We start from the raw sequence: 20,658 nt of genomic DNA on the forward strand, positions 1-20,658 counted from the left end.
TAGAAGACAAATGGTTTAATTACATGGTTTATCTCTCTTGTTACAAATGAGATCTAGATCAGTGAAGCTGAAATGAAGACATTTAACAATTAGTTGACTATGGGCAAAATCAGACCAGAAATGACTACTGTAAGTAAATCCTTAGTTAGATGAACTCCTTTCTGACACACAGCTTTGTCTTAAACATCATGACAGCGAATTAAAATGTATGTCAAGGTGAGGCACTGGAACACAGGTGTAAATGAAAAGGCCTGTGATGATAAGATGTCATTATCTATAATGTCTCTGGATACAGATCACACCGTAATACCAGGTGTTCATGTTGTGAAGGCAGGGATGCATCAATGTAGGGTTTCACAGGACAAGATGAGCTGTGACCCTCTAACTGCCTGAGTTGAAGAAATACACTTTTATTATTATGGACTCCTCTGGTAGAGAGCATACAGCAAGGCTATACTGCAAAAACAACCAGTAAAGAAGATGAACACATTTCTATGAAAAAATAGTCATTATGAATGACTCACTATGTATGCTGAATGATGAATGCTTCTCCCTGTAGGATTGATCCTAAATGCTGACATTTATTATGTAAGGAAAGAGATCCTGGGCTCTTTGTCTCAGTCTTCTTGCCTTCTGTTTACTGAAGACATTTAAAGAGACACATTCTTTAACGATAAGTCAAACTGTTAACAAGGAAAATGGAGTATATGACAGTTTTTCCTTATAATAAGGGTGCCAAACCATTTTCCCATACTTAAGCTGAGTTCTCATGTCCAAGCATGTCCTCTCTCTGGTCCACATCACTATAAAGTCTACACAGTCTAATATGGAGTGACACCTGAGTGGGCCGTAGACTGAGAGAGTGTGGAGTTGGGATGCTTTTCCAGCTTCAGTTTTTCCCTTTGGGGAAATATTAGTGATGTCATGGCACCCATTTTATGGCAGCCCTGCATCCTTATCCTCTGAGAAACACATTTCACAGACTGGGGCCCCGAGGCTGGTGCTGCTCCCTGGGATGCTGATGGGTTAGTCTGTAGGATTGTGAACAAACATGAAAACTGCCTGTAGGCAACATTCATCCTCTACTTCAAGCTGGCCTTTACAGGTGATAAAAGTCCTTTTGTGTGTTTGTTACCTTTGCCCCTTTCTTTAAATCCCTTAATTTATATTTACTGGCTGAACTCTATAGCTATAACTTCATGATTAATATGAATAACCGTCTCTTCCTTTGAAAGAAATAACAAGCAGTAGTTAGTGTATTAGCTTCAGGCATTTAAAGAAATATTAGGGGGAATGAAATAACTAGTACAGTTACAGCTGAAAACCTGAGGCCACAGGGTAATAAGTATTATAAGATGGTGATATCTCAAACTGTGGTGAGGTAATGACATGTCTTTGCCCTACCAACATGTCATGGAGTTGCAGAGCTGTTTAGCCACACTTGTCCTGTGTCCTACCAAGCATACGACCAAAAGGTAGCATGGATGCCAGCTTCCTCTCATTCATAGTTAATGGCCAAGACAGAGCCATCAGGGTTTTGTGCTGACCTACAGTTTGCCCCGGCATGCGCCAGATGAGATCTTGGCACGTGGCCCTCTCCTTGCGGAGGAATACCCTCACTCTACACGCTAGGAGGATCATTAAGAAGAGGACAAACAGGAAGATGCTTCTTACTTAAAATATAACACATCTCAGGTAATGTGTCATTTTCCTGAATGAGAATAATTCAAGTTCTGTAATCCATCTTCCCTAAGTTCATCCACATTTCCAAATTAGTGATAAAGCGTTTTTGTTTTTTTCAAACAATCAGGAACAGCTGAACTGTTGACTGAGGACATGGCAGTGGTGGTAGATCAGATTAGTGGATTTCAAATCTGGGGATATGTAAGTAGGATTTTCCCATAATGCCCTTGGGCAACATGTTACATGTGTTTATATGTGTTTAAATATGTTCAGGTGAGTTTAGATGTTGCCTGTTGTACGGAGATCACTGCTGGGATTCCTTTGTTCATGCTTCCGATGGATTTTTGTTGTTTTTTGGTGTTCAGCACTTTTGTACTATGAGTGACCTGAGCACCTTTTTTATTAGATTAATTTCTCCGTATGATATGACATTAATTTAATACAAAGTGTAGTCGTTTTTAACATACAAACAAAAATTTAACTGATTCTAAATGTTAGGTTTACTTGAAATAACATTTCATACTGTCAACAAAAGTTTTACACTTTTTTTCTTAAATTTATGACCATTTTACCGTATTCACATGAGATCACTCCTTGTTTTTGAGTTTTGAAACATTTTTTTTACTGTAGTTATGTTTAAAGGAACATTTGGTGATTAGAGACAATTACATTACAGTTAGACATATTTTTTTAAATCATGAATGTGCTTTCAATGGCAGCAAATAATCAAACTTTTAGTCATTGCAGGTCAAAAATAACCCACCTCAGTTGTCTTATTATAAACAAGTGTTGAGCCATAAACTTTTATCTCCAAGATTTCTTTCAAAAGTTCTTGATGTTACCTGGGATTCAACAGTGCGGTTGCAGTTTAAGTCCAGACACTGTCTGCATTTTGGATTGGACTGGAAAAGGAGTATCCACTGCAAAAGCAGGAGAGCCCTAGCCACACTCCTTCCATTTGCAAGGACTGAACAAGGGAAAAGAGCGTTCATTTTTGCTGCCCCCTCTGCATGGAATACTGTCTGATCTGAAACTGTCAGAGCTATTTTCTCTGGAAAACTTTTGTTCAATCTTAAATGACAGACAACGCAAGACCCTGGAACAGTGCCTGTGTTTTTAAGTATTTATTGTGACTCCTATTCCTGCATTTTAAAAATGTTATCTAGCTCTAATTCTTAGTTATTGTCTGTTTTAACATATTCTTTATTATCTGTCTCTTTAATATTTATTATGACGTGTACTGACATCTTGGCCAGGTCACCCATGTAAAAGAGATCTCGATCTCAGTGGATCTTTACCTGGTTAAATAAATAAAGGTTAAATAAATAAAAATAAAAATCATACCAGTGTGAGATAATTTTTTCAGCTGTTGCCTAAACCAAGACATAATACAGGCCAAAGCTAGACACTGCACCCAGATCACGAGAAGATCTGTAGCACAGAACAAGCTGACAGTAGTCACTGAAATTATTGCAGGACTTTAAGCATAAATCGTTTAAAAAATATATATTTTCAGGGGATTGCTTATCTTCAGATAGTCAGGTCTTTTAAATTCTTTTCATGATGGTGTTATTTCTACAAAAATTTGAAGATAAATGTTGTGGTAAATTTAAATTTTTTTTCTTTTTTTTTTTTATACCAGAAACTGTCACATTATGTTTTTGTACCTTAACATATCTTCAGGTGCTGATTGGTATGGTGAGTAGGGGCTGGAAAATATTTTCATCTGCCAAAGGGGGGCCTGGCAGAAAAATTATGGGAACCTCTGATTTAACCCAACATAAGTGTTGGATTAAAAGCCAGTAGATTTACCTTAAAATGGGTTCTACTAAACAAATACGGGTCAATCAGTTATGTAACATGTTTATGTAATAAATCACCTCTAATGTTTCAAGTTCTGTAATCTGGGGTTGTAGTGTAAATTTTATGTTTTAACTTGAGTCTACTCAAAATGTATTTCCACTACTAAAAAAGTTTGACATAATCAGTTTGAACAGATATTTTAGTTTGGTTTACAGTGTAGGTATTTTGCTGGCTGTATATTTTTATCAGTGGTGCGTTTTCCTGACAGCACATAATTTTCAGTAGAGTTCTTTTTGCCTGCCAATTTCCCCTTTTTCCATAAAACAGCTTTCAAGTTAGTATCAAACATTAAAATGAGCTCCCAAAATACCCTTTCTGGCACCAAATCTTATGGATCTGAACCATCTCTTCTTTTGTTTATGGAAATAAACCTCATGTTTTGTTTTGTTTTTTTCCTTTTTTATATGTTCAACTTCACCGTCTGCCTTCAGGACTATGGGCACTAGATGCAGAACCTCCTCATCGTCTACTCTCTGTCCTTCTGTTAGCTCTCCTTTCCTTTTTATCTCTGCCTGTGTCTCCAGTGCTGCTGTAGGTGCAGGGAGCAGATGGTGGGTGAAAGGGGGATAGCCTAGCTTTGACTCCCTAGTCTACATTTACTATTGATTAGCCACGTGGCACTTACACTTAGGCTGAGATCAATTAATCGTTGGCCAATATGAAGCTAATATATGGAGCTGAATTTATTGTTGGTATATAGATTTGAAATTTAATTTGGATGCCACAGAGTGAGCCGTGTGTGTGCTTCTGCAGTACTGAAAGTAGAAGAGAGCTTGTGCTTTCTTTATGCTCCATTTTACCTCAGTGTAGAGTCGAGAGCTGTCAAGTAATCACACCTAAGGGTGTGTTTGCTCCTTTGTGGTGAAGTTAGTTACTTACTCATAGAAAATGTATTTCCAAACCTGCCGGCCACAAGAATGCTGAGAACGTGAGTTTGGAATTGCAACACAAAGTCTCTCTCTCTCCCTCTCTCTCTCTCACGCACACACATTTTGCTCTAATTAAATGTCAAAAACCAGGCTATGAAAATCAATGCAGCATTGTGTGCAGAAAGAATGCAAGCTAATTTAAAAAAAGGAAGACTGAGTGCTGTGATGCTGATTTTTTGACAAGCTCACTGCTAATGAAAGCCACTCTCAACCCCCACCCACCCACACCCACACCCACACACACAAATGCAAATGCCAGGGAGGTAAACAGTGTAACTGGGACCGATCATTCTTGAAGAACTAATGGTTTTGATATAAGGCTGTGAATATGATAATAGCAACTGATAAATATCTTCACCCTGTCCTCCATTTTTCACCCCAAACTTTCTGTAGCCTTACTCTCTCTGTCACGCCACTCCGTGTGGAGGTCCCTCAGGGATCACGGAGGACTCTACTACAGCTTGTAAAGTAATGCCTATAACTACCCAGGAGAGTTGTTGTCACAGAGAGGTGAAGGGGACAAAGGCAAATAATACTCTTCCTCTGACTTCCCCACGCTACACTCACTTCTTGGACCTTTCATTCCTTTTTCCTCGGCTGTTTTTCCCTTTCAAACACGTTAGTTTCAAACATTCCCCTCCTCTATGTGTTCCTCCTAGAAGCACCCATGCTGACTACAGGATCCTGACTGAGGGTTGAGTAACCTGCCATGCCAGATGGACTGTTTCATTTATCCATTAAAAGCAATACATTTCACCTTCATTTGTGAAACCTCAAGCATTTAGGAAGGACAAAAAAATCAACGAATGCTCTGTCTAGCAATCAGAGCAAAAAAACTACGGGCCTGTGTCCATACATAGCTGGCTTTTTTACCTCATTGTCAGAGCACCTCTCACCAGCCTTCCTTGTTGCTGTTACAGAAAGTAAATCCTGCTTTCCTCTGTAGGATCTGTGACTTGTTGCAGTTCATATTTCCTTATCTAAAAGAAATATTACAAGGAAACACGAAAACAAAGGAATCTTGTCCTGACACAGGCAGCAGCTGCAGACAGGAAAACTACCATAGTAAAAAAAAGACGGCTCAGATTGGCTTCTCTTCCACTATTATCAGAAGCCCCGCCCCTTCTTGATTTTGATTGTCAAGTGAGGGAGAAGTGGCACTGACAAGCGCAGCTCTGTTCCAAAAGTTGAACGGTTTCCAATTGAGAGTGCGAGAAGTGCCGTTTTACTGCCCAGAGAGCTCAGAACAATGGACTACACTGGTTTAGAATGGATAATATATGAAAAAAAAAATAAAACTAAACCAAAAAAGCTGGCTATAGACACAGGCCCTAAATTAGGTGGTAGGCATGCAGCTTGCATCAGTACCATGAGCTTGTCCTTGAAAAATGGCTCGTTGGTGGATAAAACTCATGCTGAGGCCGGTCGTGGCTCGGGAGAGGTGCAAAATTTTCCATCAGGAAAGTCTTTCCATGTGCTTTGCTCCTAAAAAAGTGGCGTCCAGATCTGGTTAAAATGACGCTTTATTATAGCTACATCCCAGCAAATTGCTCCATCAGCAGTTGTATAGTGTAACTGTTAGGTTTTCTAGAGCAAGTGTGGGAGAGTGAGCCTCCCCTAGGAGAAAAAAAATAATTCCATGGACCCCCCCCCCTGAACCCACTAAAAAAATAAGATTTAAAATATGACAACTATATTTTCAAACATTTATGTCTGATCTTTAAACATTTTTATCTTTCACATTTTATATTTTTGATATTTTGGTTTGCATATGTCTCTAAACATCCATCTTACCTTGGTGATCAGTTATTTAGTTTTAGTAATGAATTTATAGCCAGGGCAGCCTGATTATTATGCTCTATGCTCTAATTTGGAGGGAGCTATGAGTTTGCATCTATGTAGTTGATGAAGGATTACATAAATGCAGCTCATCATCCATCTTCAGCCTTGCCTGGTAAATGTTTTAGTTTCCTTCAGTGACTAAAATTCCTTTTACTCCCTGTCAAAAAAATCCCCCTGGTTTTGGTCCCTAGACTAAGTGCTTAGTGCTCAGTTGACCCCAGGGCTTACACAGCCTTATGCTCAAATTAGCTCGTACATGTTTGCAAATTAAACGCTGTGGCTGTTGAGCATCATAAGGAGCAATGCAGGAGAATCCTAACTTTAACAGTCGACTTTATAGTATAGCCTCTGCTGCATCTATACTGGCAGCAGATATTACTACCTGCTTCAGGTGCATCTAAACCCTGCCTTTAGCTACCGCCTCGTTCTTCTCAAATGACGTTGATTGGTGTGGTCTGTTCTCAGACCTGACTCAATCATTTCAGATTAAAGCTTTGCAAGATGGATTCACCTGATGACAGACATGGAGTTGGGCCAGTTCATCTGCTTTTCAAAGTTAATGTTTGATGTCTTCCAGCTGAAAATTAATACATGCTTGAAATTACATAAGCATTTCTAGAATAACCCTCTGTTTGTGTGCTGTTTCCCACAGTGTAAAGCCTGTGTCTGTTTCTTTGTCGGGACTGTCACAGGACCTTTCAGTGGTCAGTAGGAGGATCTAGGGAGGATGACCATAAATCAACTGCCAGCTCAAAATGTAGAAAGAAACTGCATGATATTCCCTCAAAGATGAGGCTGAGATATTGGGATGTTATTCATAAGAAGGTGCTGAGAGATGCACAAACCAAAAATAGAATGTCCAGGTGCTTTATAACTTATTTATGTCACACAAAACTTTGGAGCAACAGTGGAAACTTTTGGAAGTGGAAACTATTGTTGTTTGGTAAAAGTGGTGCATGAACCTCCTGAGGGGGCCACCTGTGCTGCAGACTGCTCAAATGTAAAACACCATCTGGACCCCCCACCACCACCACCACCACCCCCACCACACCCCTACTACACATTTCCCTGACCAGTAATGCCAAAAAGTATTTTTACATTCTGTCAGATGAGGAGGTATTCATAAATTTAGCCGATGTTGCAGGTGATGTCCTGGTGGGGGCTCATCCGTTGAAAGGACTGTACTTGGACTGGTGTGCTCTGCCTCATATTTTTTGCAACAGTGTGACTCAGATTGGATTTTAATGACTATTTCACCACCAGATTTCAAATAAAAATGGATCTTTCTAAATCCCATTTAGGCAACAATGACAAACGGAGGACTGCAGGAAGAACTGACAGGAAAAAAATGACTTTGAATGCCCAGATTGCTGCTTATTATGTCACTTAGTTCAAAACAGATTCACTATATGGACAAATGTATTTAAACAAAGACTAGTTTATTATTGAAATCAGGGGTCCCAATCAGACCTGGTGCCACAGGCGTATAAAATCAAGCACCTAGCCATGCAGTCTTCATTTGCAAACATTTGTGATACAAAATGTGTCGTTCTGAAGAGCTCAGAATGACACATTTTGGGTTTATAATATTTATTAAAAGATAACTAAAGCTGTTATTTTGTATCCTACATGTACAAAATGTACAAAAGAATTAATAACGTATTTCATGATCATCTATTTAAAATGAGAAATAATAGCTAATAGCTGCCACTCATTCACCCCCACCCTCTCACCATCAGCTCACAGAGCTCTGAGAGCAAAAGATCTGATTAGTCAGTGAACAGAATTTCAGACAAGTTGTTCTCTTCCTATAAAAGCTGGTTATGTGTTTAGCATAAGCCACCATGGCAGGAAGTACTATTCCTGAAGAAACAGAGTCAACCCTGAAAGGGCCTTAAAAATGGCACTTTTTCCTTCTATACTGGGTCACAGATCATCAGTTCCATGACCAATAACACTTGAAAGTTGGCCTTATTTATAAAGTAACATAAACAGACAAATAACTCGGATCTGAGCAAGAAAAAAAATCTGAATTGAGCATTAAGTCTTGCAGTGTGCACACAACCTCCGACTCTCTGGCCCTGAATCTGACTTTGACACACGCTCTTTGGCTCAGGTTCTCGTCCCGGTTCCGGCTTCCTGTGGCTCCCCTTGGTGCAGAGATTTGCCTTCCACTGCGGGGCTGACAGGGCTGGTTGCTTTGTTTCAACTCAGCATTTATAGTCCTTACTTTTCTGATTATAGACAACATATTATGTTGGTTTACATCACAACAGTACGCAAATATAAATACAGTTAGAGCTATATATTCAGTAAAGTGCTATACATGCTTTTTCTTTTAAGAGTAAAAGTTTTTATAGCTTATTTTAGTTATTTTTGCTCAGTGCTTGGATCATAACTGTTTTATTATGACTAAAAAATTATGTTATCACTTAATTTAACCACCTGTTACAAGTTTATTTTTTCAATGAAACTGTTAAAGAATTGTCACAGTGGAAAAGACTAGTTTTCATGGACTGTGCCAATTTTTGTGTACTGCAATTACACAATCATTTTACTACAGAGATAATTCTGCTGTTATTCATCTACCTTTGAACATATCTCCTCTATCTATCAGAAAGCATTTCTAGGGAGCTTTCTGCAGCAAATGCACAGCTGGTTTCACACTTAATTTTGGGCTGCAGCAACAGATTCATTTTGTAATCGAGTACTCTATCGATTCTTCTACGATTAATCGAGTACTCTAATAAGAAATATTGCATTTTTTAAATCAGTCACTTTTGCTTTTTCAAGAGAAGTAGTACTAGACAAATGAGAAATGAAGCTGGCTTCTTTGAATGAACTACTTCTTTATTAAAAATAGGTTTTAACAGGTTCTCTAAAAACATATTTAACAAAGTGTAACTAAGTTCTGATGACAATTTACATTTCTTAAAGTTACGAGGAAAGGAAGTCAAATAATTGCATTTGATTATGCCATATTTGGGGTTTTAGGGATCCTCTTCAGTTAATGTTTGGTGCCAACACTTTATTTCTTCTATAATAGTTTATATTTATTTTCCATTTTTTTCATTAAAGTAAAGGGACAGTTAATCATTTTAACATCCTCTACTTTATGCATAATTGTAATATTTCACATTATAGCAAGAATAAAGTTCCATCATTCACACAGTGGTCTGATGATGGCTGAAAGGTGAACCTTTAGATTACAGGAATATGGTCTATTTTTCAAAGGGTGTTCACTTTTAATTTTTGCACATTTTTGTGTGTTCATTCCCCATAAAAATATGACCTTTTAAGACGTCCACTGACATGGAGAACACATTTAAAGGGATAATGCTGCTTCCATGACCTGTTGAATCCTGACTGTATGATGATGAACTTTAACCTATTTAGTCTCTGTCACTGTCTGTGGCAGTAGTGTGTTTCTATTTTATTGGTGTAAGTTCATTATCAATATAAGTCTTATAAAATTATTTGGACCTGAATCGTGAAGCCTGATTGTCTTCTGTGAAACCGTCGGGTCAATCAGATAAGTTTATGAAATTCCCTGAAGTCTGTAGACACAAACTAAGTGCTGTCTCAAACCAGAGAGTCATGCAGGCAGCGCGTAAACTCGGGGATCTGCGTAGGTTCACCGGCACAGGAATAGCACCATATCTGCCATGAAGCCACAGGCAGTAGATGGACGAGTGCCTGTCAACATCAATGCATCAACTTCTCTTCCTTCGTGATTTTCACGCCTCAAATCATGCAGGTTACGTTATAGTAACAGGGAAAACAAGTGCATTGTGCCACACAAATAGCTGTCCATGTCAAACACAGCATGCCGTGCGACACAAGGCACGATGTCCAGGCTTACAGCATAGGCCTAAATGGATACGTGACTGATTTAAGCAAGGCCTCGGGGCAGATAATTTGCCTTGGGGATTTTTTTTTATTCGAATCACTTGGATAATTTGAGGAATCGTTTCAGCCCTAAATTAATTAATTGTTGAAATAATTGAAATGGCAGGTCAGATAAGGTGTGGGAGCATGTGCCGATTCCCCACTTCGCCACGTAAAACTTGGGCCTGCTTCAGTTCCACGTCCCATCTCTCCAGGTATCCTCTCAGCTGACCCCTCCATAATGCACACAACTCTGCCCCCAAAGGCCTGGTCCAACCCAAAAGGTCCTGGACACCCAATATGCAGTGAGCTGGTTAAGGCTTGGAAAAGCACGCCACATCCAGCTCATAAAGCAGCTGCCACTCCTACATCCATCAGATGACCCTTCCATCCGTACTCTCATGAGCACATCGGCTTTAGACACATGGTCATGCCAATGGTACCCACAAATGTGCTGAAGAGAAGATGTCACAAAGGAGTCTAGCTGGCAAACAGTTAGGCTAGATTCACACAAAAATCTTTTTTTTTTTTCTTTTGCTCAGTTGATGTGACTCATCTGATTTCTTTCTGGCAGTGTGAACAGCTTAAGTCACACTGAATCTGCTCTTTTCAAATCAGCAAAATCAGATCTGAGGAAAGATCAGAACTGAGCATTAAGGGCTGCACGGTGAATGTAGCCTTGGTGTCCAGGCCTCACAAGAGTATAGTAGAACCAGGAGGACCAAGGACTGAAAGACTCTGACTTTCATTTGCATGCTCAGATAGCATGAGCACCACACCACCTTGCCAAACCCATTGCCCTGTCAAGGCCAAGTCTGCAGTTGATCTCAGCCTTGCTGTTAGCCGATAACTAAATTACTTTCTTAGATAGGTGAACTGCTCTGTAACTTCTCTCAGACAGACACAGATTTGATGGCAGCATCCAAGGCATCCCTGAATGCCTGTGTCTTTGTGTTGACCTAGGACATGCAGAGTCCCAGATTGGTGATCTGAACATCACCAAGTGACACACCACATCTCATTGCACCTGGTACTCACCCCGTTATCCAGTCTGTACTAGTTCTAAAGAGCTTATGGGATAAGACACATCCATGCCTGTCCCCAGAGTCAACTGGGAAGAAGTCAGAAATGGAGCCAGGCTTCAGGGCAGACATAAGCTGAACACGCACCTGTGGGATCCCATGGGGCTCCACAGTCCTCCAGAGAGCATCCCTACTTACTGATGCTAATGCCATCTGGAAATGTTGAAATGTAGTGATAAACAATAACAAGGATGGTAACACTACTGCAAATGCAGAGCCACTCTGACACTGTGATTAAATCCTAATGGCTCCAGTGCATTCTGGGAAGCCCAAATGATGGAGAAGCACATCTGTATCTTGTCCGATCTGTTTAATTTTGGCAGCAATTTAAAAGTTGCCACTTTTCTCTGGAACTAGAAGTCAGTGTGCTGTCAGTGGGGGTTCAACTTTTAAAGATATATGTATTCTTGGTCTGTCCCTGTATTTAAATGAGTGGATACGTGCACAAGCAGATAGATGGGAACTCAGACCTCCTCTGAACAACTGGGTTGACAGACATGACACTGTACAGACGACCGCCTGTGTCAGAAAACTGCTGCTGCCTCATCAATCTTTTGGCATTGCTGTCTTTCCCCCCGCAGTCCTGGTGTCTTCATTCCTGCTTCCCTTAAAAAGTTGACAATATGGCATCTCTTCACAAATCTTAACCTACTTAAAGATAATTGTTGAAGCAAAAAATCCAAAACTTTTTTGCTTTAAAACCATAAAAGATAAAGCAAACAAAGTAGTTTCTTGGTGATTCCAGCTTCTGTCAATTGTTTCTGATGCTGTGGCCACCAGATGTGACAGCTTTAAGGCAAATGAGCCCTCGCTGTCAATCACAAGAACATATTTCTCATTAATCCATGTCTTTCTTAGCAACATGGGAGATCTCAAAATCTGGTCATTTAAACACAGAGTGGCTGATGTAGTGTTGATGAAAAGAGTAGCAGAAGAATGTTAATGCTCACAGCTACAGGTGCTATTGTAACTGGACATGTAGCATAAAAATGCTACACGGTGGAAGAAGAAAGATTGTTAACTGCAGGAAAGCTTGCACTTGCAAACCCAAAACATTCCAACTTGTGTGCATTCAATATAAGCAAATTTACAACCCCATATTTGGACACGATCCAGAAATGATGCCGCCTTCTCTGGGCCAAAGCTTATTTAAAATGCACTGCAGCAAAATGGAAAACTGTTCTGTGGTCAGATGAATCAGAAGTTGAAATTCCTAAGAAAACTAAGATTGCATGTCCTGCAGACTAAAGAGGAGACAGACCATCCAGCTTGTTATCAGCACACAGTTCAAAAGTCTCCAGCTCTGATGGTATGGGGTTGCACAGGTGCCTGTGGTGTGGGCAGCTTACACATCTGGAAATGCACCTTTAATGCTCAAAGGTTAGAGAGGTTTCAGGGCAACATATGCTCCAAACCACACAATGCCTCTTTCAGGGAAGGCCTTGCATATTTAAGCAAGACAATGCAAAGCCACATACTGCATCCATCACAACAGCCTGGCAACAACCTTCTGTTTTTAATGCAGTGTTGCCTGTGGGCCCTAAGATCTCAGAATAAAAACATAATCATTGCATTCTGTTTTATGAACACTTTGGACAGCACTTCAGCTACAGTAGAATTTGGGTTGTATAGTATGGAAAGAAAAAACCCTAACCTTTTGGAAAATGAAAACTCATACTGCACTTCTTATTTGATTAAATAACCATAACCATAATAACTGCAACACTTAAGTGAATATGTTTGAAAGGTTAGAAAACAACAACCACCTAATAAAAACAAATGGCTGCACACATTCAGCTGGAGCCCTAGATAATATTTTATCTAATAAACAAAATCCTGGGTCCTTCCGAATTCTTACACACGTCCTTCTCTTGCCCTGTTACACAGCCAGTTCTGAGGAAACAAAATGATTCACTGCTCCTGCCCCAGATACCCAGCAGATCTTATAGGACACACTTAAAGGACTCAAACCAGACACTTTCATTCTTTACTTATGTATAGTGTAAAGAAAACTACATCTTAGTTCTGGTGTCAGACCAGAAAACACCATCCTGAAAATAATAACTTCAGAAAATTAATATAGTTTTCAGTGTATAAACCAGCATATTTTGGTGTAAGAAATAAGGAGATTAAAAAAGCCTGGCAAACTGTGCAGCACTTTAATTCTACTCCATAGATGCTTGATGGCTTAGCACCTGACATATAATTTACTGATCTTGGAGGATTTATCACATGGCAGGAGACCAAAATTGTCTAAGTATGTTTAGTTTACAGAATGAAAATTACCCTCTAGCTCACCCATAATTATAAGACCTTCTCAAACAAAGGGGACAGCCTGCAGACTTTGCAATGCTTGCATCATTGCTCAATTTCTTGATTGATTCATTGATTTCCCTCACCCCTCTTTTCATCTCAGAACTGTTAGGGACTTGGGAAAATTGCCTGTAAGGATTTATGGCCTCATTAAGGTGAATGTGTTAAAGATTCGATTTACATATTAAATGGAAATGCTGCCTCTCCTGTTCCTGGATCAACCGACAGTTTATGAGTCAAAATAAACACAGACACAATAAAGATGTCACAGAAATAAAAAAAAAAATTATAGGGCTGTGAAACGCACCAACTGACTCCTGACAGTCAATCTCTCTGCCTCTAGATTGATTTTGCAGGTTTCTTCTGGTACAGGTGTCTAATCTTTAACTAGGAAACAAAAAGGGAGGGACTTTGATATTTGAATAAGACAGGATAAGTTGCATTAATGGTTGAAATAATTGAACTAATGGAATATAAGCATTGCAATGGCACTATCCGTACAACACTAAACATTTTAAAACGATGTCAGAAAAATGTTCTTCAAAATAAATCATGAAAAACTTGAACATCGCTTCCTCTGCAGTCCATAATAACATCAGAAGATTCAGAGAATCGAAAAATCTCTGCACAAGGGGAAAGGCCGAAGGTCAATACTGCTCTTGATCTTCGGGCCCTCAGGTGGCACTGCATTTAAAACAGGCATCATTCTGTACTGGAAATCCCTGCATTAGCTCAAGAAAAAAGTTATTATCTTTCGACATAGTTCACTATACCATCCACAAACGCAAGTTAAAGCTGTGAAATGTAGAGAAGAAGCCATAGTGTGAACACAACAAAAGAAACGCCTTCTCTGGGCCAAAGCTCATAATCAAATGAGGCATAATGGAAAACTGTTCTGTGGTCAGATGAATCAAAATTTTAAATTCTTTTTGAAATCCACTGCCGCAAAGGCCCGCAGATCAACCCTTTAAAGCTTGAAACCTCAAAAACAGCAAGAATAATCTAATTTTTTGGGAAGTCAGATGTTGATTTGACCTTCTACTGAATCAAAAAAGAGAAATTGCTATAACATTTCACTGCTTTTTATAACACATTTAGTGTATTAGAAATTTCTCCCAAATGAAATCAATTGAAATTATTTTCTCATTTGTATACAGAAGATTGTGTTGATAATGTTGATTAGACAGAGGTCTCACAAAACTGTGTATCAAATATGATACAATTGGCTTGAATGGGCAAAAGAGTAGAAGGACCAACCATGTTGTTATCAGCGCACAGTTCATAAGCCTGCATCTCTGATGGGGCTGCATTAATGCCATGGGTGGCTTATAAATCTGGGAAGACACCTCTAATGCTAAAAAGTATATAGAGGTTTTAGAGCAACATATGCTCCCATAAAAACAATGTTTCTTTCAGGGAAGGACTTGCATGACAATGCTAAACCATATACCGCATCCATCACAACAGAATGGCTTCATAGTAGAAGAGTCCTGGTGCTGAATTGGCCTGCCTGGAATGGTTTGTTTAGCAGCTAATCTAGACAAGAATGGGACAACATTCCTCCCCCAAAACTCAATGAACTCGTCTCCTCACTTCCCAGATGTCTACAGACTATTGTTAAAAGAAGAGAGAATGCTACACAATGGTAAACATGGCCCTGTTCTTACTTTTTGAGATGTGCTGCAGCCATCAATTTCAAAATGAGAGGATATTTTTCATGAAATGTCTCATTTTCAACATCTGAGAAGTTTTTACATTGATTGTTAATAAAATATAGGTTTATGAGCTTTGCAAATCATTGCATTCTGTTTTTATTTACATTTTACAGCGCCCCAACTTTTTTGGAATTTGGGTTGTTAATAAATGCTTAAATCTTTGGTGGAGATTTCTGTACATACCCAGAGCACAGCATTGTGATCAGTGTCAACAAAACAAATATATCTGCTTGCGAATAAACAGCATGGTGAAGAGCAAGAGTATTATTGTGTGTTTGCAGATGCACACAGGGCATGAGAGCCATCAAAACTCTCGTGTACTCTAGCATAGCACACTTCAGTGGTGATTGTGTTGATCAATAGAGAGCAGCTCCTCTGTATCCAAACATGTTCCCAGTGGCCAGTTTTTGTACCAGTTTAGACGTGGCTAGCTTATTGGCTTATTTTACATTTCTTTGCCCGCTAGCGTGCGCGCGCTCACACACATTGCTTTGCTGTGGGAAACAGACAATAACATAATATGCCATAGCTCCATGTTATCTTCATCAATGAATTATGATTGTAACACTATCTTTGATCATGTCTAGATTAGCCACACTTGGATGATTCACATAAATTGTTCCTGCACAGAAATGTGTCTAGTAGCATGCAAACACAGTCAGCCTGGCAAACAGGCACAACAGACTATACGCAACGTCTCACAACACAACACCGTTTCATGTAGCCTTCACGATGCAGTTCAATGTAATGGGCTACAGCGGCGTTTCACACATACCGCTGCATACAGTCCATTGTTCCCTTAATTTGGTGATACATGAAGCTGCAAGGTGCTGCACGGAAACCTCCCTCCATATGCGGACTACATAAACATAAACTTACCCGCTGTGACTCGACAGACGCAGAGACAGCTGATGACGAGCAGGAAAAATCTCTCCATCTTTCTAACGCTCGGTCGACGTGCGGTCCCATTTACTCTTGATGGGGGTTATGTGTAAAGAGTCGAACTGTAGTGCCGTGTTGTGCTGCTCGGCATTCACGTCTGTTCATGTGTCTCGTCTCGCCTGGAAAAGAAACAACAGCGTCTGTGGCTCTTCAGCACCTTGGACAGCGCATCAACACATCTGCTCATTCCAGACCCTTCATCATTCCCAAGTCACCGGCGATCCATGTATCGTCTTTTTGAGTGGTCGATCTGTGTCCCCCCCAAACACCACCATAAAAAAGGGTGAAAAGAAAACAACCCTCCTCGACTTGCTGCTGCTGCTCCTGGTGAAGCTGGATGTGGTTTTCAGAACCGCTCGGCTACTGCAGACGAATGGAAACGTGCTGGCTTTCTGCATTAGAGCTCAAACGGTCCCTGCCCACAGCACTGACTCCCGATGACTCTACAGTGAGTGAGGGAGGTTGCAAAACATCCAGAATTACCTTACTTAAACGATACATTAAGTCAGTAAAGAATTTTCTGTCCTCAGGCCTGCTCCTCTTATCTCTGTCTTATTTAACAAGCGCAGAGGTCAGCCATCAAACCCACCTAACCGTGATATCCTACAGATTTCTCCAGGCCTCCATAAGCACAACAACGAGGAATACAAGCTCAGCTTATCAAATGCATATAGTCACCAAAAGTCCTCCTCTTAGATGGAGTGTCACTGCTGTCTCTCCCTCACCCCCTGCTTCTCCTGCACATTTGGTGAGCCAGTACTCTGAATTGTCGCTGCCCACTCCTCGATTAGATATGCATACACCTGCCCACGCAAAAACATAGCTTCAAACACGTGCTTCATGACTTAACCACTGCCCACCCCCCTCCCATGCTCAAAAAACAATAGTCGTTAAAGTTACTCGATGAAAACGATGATAATGTGGACAAAAGTAAAGTAAATTCAGCTATATGTGGGCATTAGGTAAATTGGGGCATTTTAAGAAAGCAGCACTGTATTTCTGCACAAATTGGTGCAAATACCTTCCTTGGGAAGCATATTTATGTGACATCACATAAATTTTCATATAAAGGTAAACATTTTGAATGCATAATTTACTGTAGATAAAATGATTCACAAATATGTTATGATGTTATAGTGTACACAACAAAATCTGTGTTGCCAAGTCAAATCAACACTGTCAGAGTAGATACTGAGCCTTTTACAGTGTGTATATGGGTCCACACCAAAGTGTGCAGATTTCTCTCTTTTTTAGAGGATTTGTTTCACACATCCATCTGGAAAACCTCCCATAGACTGCGTTTGGGAAAGGGCAGAGCCTTTGACAAAAAACTCAGAGAGTGACTGGATGAATGTTCTGTCTGTCACATCTTAACGGGCCAATCAGAGCAACAAAACACGTGACGCCGTGGGTGTGTGCCACTGCCGAGGAGTAAACTCCATAGAGAACTGCATAACGTGAACCATGGCGACTGTAGACATGTCAGTACACAACTTTTTTCATTTTTGAAAAGAAAACAACTCACTGCTGTTCTTTGTTTTTCTTTTAACCAAGAAATGTTGTCAAGTTCTGACAAAACTGACGCTATGGCAGGATCCACGCTAATATCCTCCACCATAGTTGCACCGGCCTCTTGTCATTGCTTGCTTACGCCGTGACTTCACTGCGCCCGGAAGTACTGCCTCTTACTCCTGATTGGTCTGCTTTGTAAGATTATGCAGACTACATCTCTCACAGACTGTTCATCTGAGACCCCGTACATGTCAGAATGGAAATACATGCTAAAACTTTTGAAATTGGCATAAACCTCTGTTCAGGGCAGGGGCTCTAAAACTTTTCAGCCCATGAGCCCAAAATCAAAGGTGCCAGAGACAGGGCCGCTGTACCTGGAGGTGGTTGAGACATAGAAGAACACAGCCGTGTACATTCAAGATCAGTTGTGTGCCAAATGACGTATTAAGGATTACTTGAACATTACTTTGATATCAGAACTAGTCTCACCAAATAGCCATGTTTTTATTATAAATTATACTAATTTCATGCATATATGCTTAGAAAATGGGTAAAATATACAATGTAAAATCACTGAAAATATTCTGGGGTTTTTTAAGGCATCTGGTGACCCCTCTCAGTGTTTTGCGACCCCCAAGGGGGTGCCAACCCCCAGGTTGAGTACCATCGGTTTAGGGTTAGGTTATGGGGAGATACTAAAATTACAAGTTGAAAACCTGATTTGCAAAACCTGTTCACAAAAGGTTAAATAAAGCCGAGTAAACATACAGGAGCTTACAGGGAAAAAAAAGGTCATCCTCCATGAAAACATTCAAACACAGCAAGCATAGCTGACAAAGCTCGGTTAGCTGCTTAAGTTACACTGATAATGGAGCAACTTAGCTAACGTAGCAAAAACTTGTGAAGCTAAAAGCAAAGTCAAAAAGCGACTATTTAAGCTACATATCTACTAAGTTAGCTAAGTTAGCTTTAGCTATGTTGGCCAAAGCTAACTTAGCTACACTGGCTTATGTAGAAACATTAATTACATAGCCAGCAGCCATGTTAGCTTTAATGCTCACGTTGCTAACTTAGCTACATTAGCTTATGGAGTAAGGTTAATTACGTAGCCAGCTCATCCATGTTAGCTTTAGCTAAAGCTTATGAGACTACCATTAGTGTAACTACTTCTAAAATAAGTCTACACATAATTTTATCCCTGATTAGACCTCTGACCTTTTGTTCTATTTTATTTCTGAAATATTGCGGTCTGTAATGTTTGCAATGTGGTTATTCCATAAAAGTAACTGCCAGACTTTGTTCATGAAGAAAGTTGAATTTAAAAAAACAAATCAAAAACTACAAACCAGTCTGTCCTGCTCTTTTTGGAGAGTTAATACCTCAACACTAATAAGTGTCCTTCTTTACTCTTTCTGGAGTTTAAAAAGTACTCTTCACACTAACCGGTGTTACTTTGCACCGCAAAATCATTAGCGTTAACTCCCACAGTGTTAAATCTAACACATTCCCCAAGTTTATACAATTTTCTGTTCTGAGTTAAATGAACACTTAGTCTTAATATTTTAACTCACTTATAGTGTTTATTTTTTAATACTTTTTGTTTTTCTGGGTATAAATTTGAAATGTATACGTCATCAATTTTTGATACGTCAGACCAGTGTTTTTTAAACCTTTCTTTGTCTAAGGCACACCTAAGATCAAGCCAAAACCCCAAGGCACGCCACATCCATATCCATGCAAAATAGCATCTTTAAAACATATCGGAATTTCAGTGGTTGTACCATCTTGATAATAATATATGGTTGCACTAATTCTCGCTACACCATTTGAGAACTACTGCATTACACTAGCATTTTTCATACTTCGCTGGAATTGCCACCTCATATTGTATACTCAGCGCACAGAGGAGTATCCTGTGGCACAAAAGACATAAAGTGCTAAACTGTCAGCCAGGCTATGCCTTGGCAGCTTATCACTTTCTGCTATAAATCTTTTCCATTGGCAGGAACCCACTAACAAAGTGGATAACTTCACCCATGGTACAAAATACTCCCAGCAGTGATCACTGTAGAGCAGGCAACATCTACAGTATCTAAAACAAGTCTAAACACTCTGTCGAAGAGCTTGATGGGAAAACACAACCCAAATATCCCCAAGATTTGAAATGGCAGTGGGCGGAGCTTAAATCAGTTCACTCTCTACAGATTTGGACTAATGCTGATGGATCAACACTGTCGAATGACACCAACACTGATGGATATTTCACTGGAGTTTATGTTGTTGAAATTAGACTTTAAGACTTAAAATCAAGTCTGAAATGTGTCACACTGAAATATCAAAAGTGGAGTTTCTGCAGTGGAGCTCAACAGTTCTGAGCAGTGCTGGAAATGTACTCTTTTAGTGGATCATTTTCAACTTTTAAAGTATCATATTAACACTATAAGGTGTGAATATTTATGAAACTAATTTCTTAAAAAATCTGAGATATTGCAAAAATAAAGATGCCGTGTTTGAACACATCTGTAGAGCAGGGTGTGTCACATCCAAGTTTAGAATTCAGAGCGAAAGTTCAGAGTAAAAGATGCTGCAATGACACCGATTTAACTGAATTTTTACATTCATGTTCAACTGCAGTTCTCTTCAACTGAAAGTCTATTTTTCGGGATTTGACTCCATTCAGTGTATAATTAACTCTCTCTGTGCTGTGTACAAAGATAAACATATATTAACTTGAAAGTGTTTGTAAAGGGGCAAAAGATTCAAGATTCCAATAAAGCTGAATTCACTCTGCGTGATTAGCTGGATTCCATGCACCATGTGAACTTGAAGATTTCTTGGTTGTGTAACCAAACAGCTGTAAAACCACCATCATACATAATTTCTCCAGTA

The 20,658-nt window shown here is 39.7% G+C and overlaps 1 protein-coding gene across 3 annotated transcripts in view; it reads right to left on the reverse strand.

Moving 5' to 3' along the window:
• The window catches only part of fndc5a (fibronectin type III domain containing 5a), a 37,785-nt gene extending 21,294 nt beyond the window's left edge, over nucleotides 1-16,491 (reverse strand). For all 3 annotated transcript variants that reach the window (XM_041813010.1, XM_041813009.1, XM_041813011.1), the window contains exon 1: nucleotides 16,195-16,491. In XM_041813010.1, coding sequence (XP_041668944.1) covers nucleotides 16,195-16,252 — 58 coding nt within the window. In that variant the 5' untranslated portion in view covers nucleotides 16,253-16,491. The remainder of the gene's footprint in view (nucleotides 1-16,194) is intronic.
• Between the last annotated feature and the right edge of the window lie 4,167 nt (nucleotides 16,492-20,658).

This window comes from Cheilinus undulatus, linkage group 18 (assembly GCF_018320785.1).
Source record: "Cheilinus undulatus linkage group 18, ASM1832078v1, whole genome shotgun sequence".
NCBI classification, from domain to species: domain Eukaryota; kingdom Metazoa; phylum Chordata; class Actinopteri; order Labriformes; family Labridae; genus Cheilinus; species Cheilinus undulatus.